At 36.5% G+C, this 8,844-nt stretch overlaps 2 protein-coding genes across 2 annotated transcripts; both read right to left on the bottom strand.

The window, feature by feature from the left end:
- Positions 1 to 3,388: 3,388 nt before the first annotated feature.
- Positions 3,389 to 5,288, bottom strand: LOC131061758 (G-type lectin S-receptor-like serine/threonine-protein kinase At2g19130). The gene is made up of 2 exons (XM_057995583.2): positions 4,898 to 5,288; positions 3,389 to 4,828 (listed from the first exon to the last, which is right to left on the bottom strand). Exons 1-2 carry the CDS (start codon positions 5,286 to 5,288, stop codon positions 3,411 to 3,413), a joined length of 1,809 nt encoding a protein of 602 aa, XP_057851566.2. The 3' UTR covers positions 3,389 to 3,410.
- A 7-nt stretch (positions 5,289 to 5,295) lies between these two features.
- LOC131874509 (putative inactive G-type lectin S-receptor-like serine/threonine-protein kinase SRK) lies at positions 5,296 to 5,741 on the bottom strand. Its single transcript, XM_059217920.1, has one exon. The coding sequence runs from the start codon at positions 5,638 to 5,640 to the stop codon at positions 5,314 to 5,316; it is 327 nt and encodes a 108-aa protein (XP_059073903.1). The 5' UTR covers positions 5,641 to 5,741; the 3' UTR covers positions 5,296 to 5,313.
- Positions 5,742 to 8,844: the final 3,103 nt, after the last annotated feature.

Consider the following 8,844-nt stretch of genomic DNA (forward strand, 5'->3'; position numbering starts at 1 on the left):
ATTTAGGAGTAAAAAAGAAATGATTTCAATAGCACGGTGAACCCTAAAAAATAGGGTTTACTTTTACACGGTCATATCACCTTTCTGAATGTCGAAGTCCAATATCCCGTTTAAGCCAAATTTTTATAGATTTCACCGTTTTTGCAACACCATAAGACGCACTGTCAATTATCATATATACACCATGCACATTTGCAATTGGAGTCAGGCTTAGCACAGACCCGTCCCCTACGGCGCCTCTTCTTTCCGATACATTTTGCAAAACAGAACCAAACGAAATAGGGTTTCAATTTTGGTACATCCAATTTAGGGCTTCTACAATGAAACACAAAATATATTTAAAGTGATAACCAACTAAAATAGTAGAAACTTGGCACCTAAACTATTTTATAGAATGCCACATTGCATTGTTTCTGTTGCACTACATGAACCAACAATGCCTATGAATAAATTGAAAACATTATAAAATTGATTTTCAAACATTGTAGTCTTGGATATTCACGCGTTCTCTCGCATCGGAGATTACAAGAGACGGTGGAAGTTTTAACATATAAAAGTCTATCATCTAGTTATATTATAATCAACTTGCATAATTTATTTTAACTATTAAAGCTATAAAAGATTGGTTAAATCATAATAATATAAGCTTGGTTAATTTTTAAACTATAAAAATTAGAAAAAACATTTTTAATTGGAATTTGATACTAATTTGATTTTGAGATGGTAGAAATGGACATTTGTCTATTTCATAATTTTTATGGTGCTAAAATATGGTTCATTGATGTTTTGACAAATATTTATTGCAAGAATTATCATCTACCAAGATATACATGATTTTCACGTATTAGAAATTACTTATATTAAAGAAACTCTTAGATAAGCATTGGCCATGAAAGTAAATCTAGGTTGTTCTTTTGAAGAGAAAGTACCTCTTTGCAACAAAAAAAAAAGATTTTATTTTTCCTCAATTTGTATTTATTAAAATCTATGTGGTATACAAAGGGAGAGAGTGATAAAAGAGATATAGGGAGAAATATAGAAAGGGGAAAGTACGAGACAAGAGGACATGAAGAGATATGTAGAGAAAAGTAAATAGAGAGAGGAAAAGGAGATAAAAATAAGAGATATAAAAGGAAAGAGAGATAGTTAATGTAGAGATTGGATTTTGATCAACTCTTTTATATCAAGAATTCAAACATCTATGTAAGTGTAGAATATTGTGTTAAGAATATTCTTCTAGATATGTTTTCTATTTTGTTGTTATCTTGTTCACATATTTATTTCTTAGGTGTGAAATCTTGCATGTAAATGCATATTTAATTCTATAAACAACAACTATTCTAGGTTGCAGTGCACTATGTACTTATTTCTAAAGTAATCCAAATTGATCCTTCAATCTTTCGATTATTGGAATGATTTGTAGTTTGCATATTGACTATTATTCTTGGTTCTCAAATGATATGAGAGCTAAAATATTAAATGATAGTTGCTTGTAGGTTGGTCCATCTATTGGGAGGTTTATTCCATACCAGTGGCATGTGGTGTGTTGTACAAAAGCAAGGCATTGCATGATGGGATACTGATCCCATCAACAAAACTTTGTAGAAAAATAAGGGTAAACCAAAGGATGAAACAACGATCAGCAACCGAGTAAGGCTTGGCAGTCAAAGTAGCCCAAAGGAACACTAAAAACCCCACAATAGTAGAAGAGAAATGAAACACAATCCTCCACCCACATTCCAAAGGAGTGAAGAAGATGGGACTATAGATCAAAGGGAGGGTCACAAAGGGACTTGCTCTAGGCATCCTGTGCTAAACAAAAAAGAACATAAAATCTCTACCGCAAACAGATTCCCCCCCCCACCCCCCCCCCCTCCCACACACACACCCCTACAACAAGCAAAGAAACCAGCACTAGCACTCAAGTAGAGAGGAGGGATTCCTTTATTAGAAAAACCATAGGAATAAGGCCTAATGACAATTTGAAATATAATCACTAGCCACCAAACCCAACATAAACAACAATCGCTACCAATAGGAGCACCAAGTGACCAAGGGGCAAAGGATCCTTGCACACTATGACTAGAGACACCCTCTATATAACTCAACACAAATGAAATCCAAATGAAACTAGAGGGGAACAAAAGAGAGGGGACACAACCCCAATTATAGAAAGAACTCCCTACAAAGAACCCCAACAACACCATAGATCACTAGAAGAGGGTAGGCATAGACCCAAAGGGAAGTACCCAACAGAGGGTGGGGCTCCAAGAGCCAAGTACACCAAGAGAGAATGGCAAAGGCCAGAGACAAAACCAAAAAGACAAAAACCCTTATTGATCTAAAGGGGGACAACAGTGGAGCAAGAAAACTGCTATTCCTGCACCAACCTAATAAGGGGCCAACAAGGATCAATTCCCTCAGGCAGGTTGAGAGGAAAACACCAATGAGAGAAGGAAACTCTAGAAGACACATCCTCCACAAACCCCAAGGAGAAACACAAGGCAAAGCAAAGTCCCAAAACCAACCAAGCAATAGACCCAATCCCATTTGGGTCACCATCACCATCTTCATCTGCTTCCTCTACTACATCCAAAACCCTACCACTCCTTCCTCCTCTCTCGCACACCGTCAATTTGGTTAACTTGTTAATAGTAAAGGATCATATATGTTAGTTATGTTAGTTTTATAATTACATGTTAGCAATATATTTTATAAAATAAATATTTAAACATATTTATCACATGAGATATTTTTGCATTATTTATAACACTTTTTCAGTGTGACAATTAAATAGACATATTTTAAAAACACATAAATTATGATGGTTAAATAGAGGTTTTTTAAATCTTGCCACCAAGATTCAAACACCATTGTGATGTTATTGTTGAGTTCTCATATAAAGATGTTGTACTCCATTTGTAACCTCGCCAATTTATAACTCTCACACAAACCATTTACCTTTAAAAAAAATAAATTATATTAATGATATTATTTAGAAAAATAAGTTTTAAATTAAATATAAAATTCAAATACAAATAAAATTTATTTGCCACCAAGAATCAAACTCTATCGTGTTTTTATTATTGATTTCTCTAATGATAATGAAGTACCCCATTTAGAACCTCACTAATTTATAACTCTCACGAGATACATTTATCTTTAAAAAATAAAATAAAATGATGATAATTTTTAATTATAAACATAAACATTATAATAATAATATTATTTTGAAAATTAATTCTTAAATAAAATATAAAATACAAAATATTATGATTGTTTCTTAGATATGGAACATAAATAAAATGATGACTTACATAAATTTATTGACTACTCAAAATTGAATTTACCTAGCAACTTAAGTTTAAGCTTAAATAGCATACCTCTACATTATTCTAACTAGTAACATTTCAGTCACTATAGCTGTTACTATTGCTTTGGTCTCCATCGTTGTCCGTCAGAGGAGAGCTTGGAACATGTGGAGTTCGAGGCTCCATCTTCCCTTCCAGCATTTGCACCACTTGTCTCATACTGGGCCTCACTTCGTCATCCTCTTGAATGCATAACAATGCTACAACACATGATCTTCCCACCTCTTCCATGTCTGCCGCCTCTGCAATACCCTCCTCCACAATATTAATCGTCTTCCCCTGTTGAATTTGAGTTGCAGCAAACGAGGGAAAATAATACAAACTTGAATCTTGCACGGTTAAGTCTAGATTTCTTCGCCCAGAAATGATTTCCAAGAGTGTCATACCAAAACTGTAGACATCAACTTTGGGAGTGATGGGAAGACCAGAGATCCATTCTGGAGCCAAGTAACCTCTCGTTCCTCTTGTAGTGGTTAGAACGCGGCTTAAATCTCTACCCATAAGCTTTGCCAACCCAAAGTCGGCCAACTTCGGTGATAAATCACCGTCCAGCAGAATGTTTTCGGGCTTCACATCGCTGTGAATGATGCAACCTCTGCATTCCTCGTGGAGGTAGAGTAATCCTCTGGCGGTGCCTAATGCAATCTCAAATCGGGTCTTCCAGTCGAGTACCTTTTTCTTACTCGTGGAATTACTTGTGAACAGGAGGGAATTGAGAGATCCGTTGGGCATGTAATCATAAATCAGTAACCGTTTTGATCCTTGTGCACAAAACCCTCGCAGCCTGACCAAATTCACATGTTGTATGTTTCCCAGAGAACTGATTTCCGCCCAAAATTGTTTCTCATCTTGTCTTGACCCCTGCATTTTTTTAACGGCCACAAGCGTACCGTCTTGTAGAGATCCTTTGAACACTGAGCCGGATCCTCCGCTCCCCAACTTAGACCTGAAATTCCTTGTTGCAATTTTCAACTCCTTGTAACTAAACATTCTCAGAAAAGAGTCCGAGGAATCTGCAGGCCTGTCCATCGACCGCTGCTGATGCCTCCGCCAAATTAAAACTGAACAGATACCCAGGGCAACGGTGAGTGCACCAACGATACCCAGCACGACGCCTACAATACTTGTGGTTTTGCTTTTCATTGGAAGTTGAGAAGCACTTACTCTAATGAAGACATTTGAATTGATTTTTGATGAAGTAGAGTTGCGCATGTTTAGCAAATCTCCAGACCAGACTTGGCACGCCCCTGAAGGCGGATTGAAAGCAAACGCGGTGCACGAACAGTTGCGGAGGCAGGCTTCCTGGCAATCTTTCTTTGTGGATGCAGCGTATGAGGAAGCCTCATCATCAGGCAAAGTTACACCATTGTCGATGAATCGGTCAGTGCTGCAGTTTAACGGGCTCTGCCGAACACAGCCACTGGACGCCCAATCTTGCGAAAGCCAGGCGCGATCGTCTGTGGGTTAGAAGCCTTCATCGCAGCTGCAGAGCGGAAGATTTCTGGAGTCACAGGTTGCGTACGCACCACAGGTACCATATACGTCGCATGCATCTCTGGGCACAGACCAGAACATGCTCCAACCACTGCTTTCGAATGAAGATTGTTGCCCTTGTCCGAGCGTAGTCACGACGTACCTTGCGAGTGCATTGAAGTTAGGAACCAACATATAAGTGAAATACAAACCAGAGCTATTACCTTCAACGCTGACATTGAAAAGTTGTTTGTCTGCAATTTCTGGAATTCCACTGAAAATTTTGCCGTCCCAAGTTCCAGTCGTCCAATAGTGTACAGAATTGTTCCATGTCAGAACAAATTGTTTTGCACCAGACGGATCCATGTGTAGGGCAAAAAGCCCAGGAGCAGGATCCAATGAGCTTTTCCAAGAGACTAACTTTTGCTGTCCACCGAACCTCATCCCGGGCAACAAGGTATCTACAGGATCAAAGAGATGCGCCCTCTGCATCGAACAATACCAGATTACCTTCTCGTGACAGCTTCATAACGCCTGACCGGTTTCTCGCTGGAGTCTCCCTGTTGGCCACCCAAACATACGTCTTCTCTGGAATTTTGGCATACCAGATGCCAATATACCATTTGCTTCCATTTGGGCTGAAGAATCCCAACTCAAATGTGCCATTCTTTGAAATGATTGTCTGATTTCCAGTAAGCGAGGCACCCAGCGAAAGAGTATCTCGAGCACCACTATTACTGTTCAGTTGAATAAACAGGGTAACTGTAAAAAGCAGGCTTAAGAATATATTTCCCATGAAGTCCCTTGAAAGGATAGCGTGAGTTCCAAGAGAGCTTCCCCTTGACAGAGCAGCGTCACCTCCAAGAGGCCATCAAATTCAATGGTCGCCTAACTGTATTGAAGCCAAAAACAAAAGTTGTGGGTAATGTTTTCCTCTTGCGTAGCGTTCCAAAGGTTTCACAAATACCATCTGTCAATTTAATAATGGCATTGAAAGTTTTATTTATTATACCATTGATCTTTTTTTCTGTATATTTATTTCTTCTTCTTCTAATTAATTAAGTCGATAGGCTTTTAGTGGGGGCTTTTTGCTCGTCGAAGTGTAAGACAATCCAGCAATTGTTGCTTTTCGGTGACCAGTCACTTTTCCCGGTGAGCGGCAGGTGGCTTCTTGATTGTTTGGCTTAGATTTTGACATGTGTCCCTTGCACAAATCTTGGAGAAGTGATGAATGGTAAATTAAACAAGCTCAGTGCTTCGGTGGCTTTTTTTGTGTGTAGGTTTGGAAAGAAAGAAGGATGAGAGGAAAAACCCCAGATCTGCTTTGGGAAAGATTTCTGGAAACTTTTAACCCAACTGTAATCTTTTTTCTGTCTTATGTAATTTTTTGCAGCACTCAATAGTTAATTCGTAGCAATATTTAGTGTCATTTTCCTCCAAATTTAACTGTAGACTAAAATCTTAGGTGGTGGGTTTGTTAGGGTTTACGAAGTGAGAAGCTTTTCATAACTGATCTTCATTGCAGGTAGCAACATATTCGTTGGATTGTCGAAGCTTTCCGAAACCACAATATCACTTGTATCTTCATAGTATTATTTCATGGTTGCTGTAACTGCCTTCGATGGTAGCGATTATATTGACATGGTCACTGATAAATTTAGTGAACTGGGAAATGATGCGTTTAAGCTATTGTGAACCTCCCCCAAAGCTTTATAGTTTGCAGAGTTTTCTCTCTGGTTTACATTTTTCTATGGCCAATTATACCTATCAATCAAAACTATAATCTTGTGGGTGTTTACTTGGTTAGTTTTTCTTGTGCTCAATTTAGAGCTTTCAAACTTATAGGTTTGTGAGTATTTGATTTGGTCGCATTTTCCTATTCCCTATTTAATAATCTATCTTGGGTATTTGGTTTGGATGTCTTTTCGTATGATTAGTTCTGTCAATCAAACTTATAGTTATGTGGGTGTTTAATTCGATTTCATTTTCTTTTGCCCAATTGTCTCAATCTTTTTCTGCATAGCTAAATTAATTGTATTTGATTTGGTTATTTAACAATATTTTGGATTAGATCTTTTTGTGCAGTTATGACAAGAAGTACAGTTCGATCAGCGAGCTTGTGTAGCGATACAACGCTTTTGTTCAGAACATGGATTTAATGGAGTCAACAAACAACATGAATCTTCCTTACACTTTCAGAATTAATGGTAACCCACTCATGTCTTCTTAAGGAAAACATTTAGCCCTATTTAAGAATCTAGATGTTGGATTGAAGTTGGGATGTTGGCATGCCTCATGAATTAATTTTGAGTGGCTTATTACAATGTCTGATTAGCAGTGAATTGGTATAAACCTAACAAATTGAGAAATCTATAGGGTATTAGATTGTTTGAACTTCGGGGTTTATAATCTAGGTCAACCATCTATTTATACAGGGATTGCAAGAGAATTACAAGCTTAGGACGTGGTCTTATCTGATTTCTTGTAAGAGGGTTATGCTTTCCATGGAAGATCCGAGGATCAATTATGGGCTCATAAGAAATTAGACATTAGAGTCTTTGTTTAAGCCATAGATCAAACAAATCTTTGTCCAACTAAGATTTTTTTTCACGTAATAACTATCAAATCGAAACATCATTTCGTTTATATGTAGAAATTTGTATTTTGAGCTCTAAATACTTCTTGTAAGGTCATTTAGATAGCTCAGCTCATTGGTAGTAGTCAACTCAGTCTAATGGAAACAAAAATGATCATCCTTTGATCTATGTGGCTAGAATAAGGCGTAGTTTCTTTTTTGAATATAGGTTAGAACATTGTCATGAAATTTTCATATGAGAGGTAGGGATGACAATCAAATTCCAAACCTGATTGAGACCTTATCCACTGCTTAGAATCCATTAAGAGAACTCGTGCAAGTTCCTCTACAACTGAAAATTCTCTCTATCTACTCTAGCTGGTGAAATCTTAAAGATTATAATGATTATGTATATGGCCGAGCATAACAGTCAGCAAAACCTAGAATAATAGGCTTGCTTCTAAGTTTCCATACTTTATTTATTTCATTTGTAGTCTTGTTGACTCTGCATTGACATTAATATAGAATTGTTATCACAGAATAATGGTATACATAGTTTAAGGAAACTACATGATATAACCTTGCAGAGTTGCCCTTGTTCTACCAAAAGTGATAACTCCAATTTTGTCCATACTTAACTGTATTTTAGAAAACCAATACCCATTTTTTAACTTATTGCTATGACTTTAGTGCCAAATAAAGGGATGGTTCCAAAATTAGGAGCACAACGTTATCTTTTTGTCTTAGATTACACAGTATTATTAAAGATTAACTTCATGAACTTTAATAATAACAAAAATATGTTTTGTGTAGTGAAAATAGGAGGAAAGTATTGTGTAAGAAGTCATATAAGCCAATGAATGAAAAGCTAGAAAATTAATTTTTAATATGATATCACTAACAATTATTTATATTAAGGTGTAACATTTAGATGATATTATTAACAATTATTTGTCATGTTAAGTGGGGTTTGATTTTGGGAAATTGTGCAAATCTTTAAAACAAAATTTTGAATGCCCTAATGCTTTAAAACAAAATTATTCACTCTACCTATTGTCTGTGTTTTTTGGCCTTGCTGCAAAAATGAGCTCAAAAAATAGATTGGTTATATAAAAGAATATCATAACCATTATTTTTACTACTCAGGAAATAACACACAACAAATTTGGCAGTTTGTGATTACTTCTGAGTTTTTCATGTGTTATGCTACAATGGCATATAGGAAGTTTCGGTTATTGTAGGAAGTTTCAGTTATTGTAGATGTGAAAATGAATTAATTGATCATTTCCTCCAATTCCCATCTTGAGGATATGAAGATTTTTATGGAATGGATGTTCCTTAATAAAAGAGTGGAAAAAGTGAAACATTGAATCACTCTTTGAAAGACCTGAAAAAATCAGTAGCATTGTCAAGATCTCCAAATTT

Source organism: Cryptomeria japonica, chromosome 3, assembly GCF_030272615.1.
Source record: "Cryptomeria japonica chromosome 3, Sugi_1.0, whole genome shotgun sequence".
NCBI classification, from domain to species: Eukaryota; Viridiplantae; Streptophyta; class Pinopsida; order Cupressales; family Cupressaceae; genus Cryptomeria; species Cryptomeria japonica.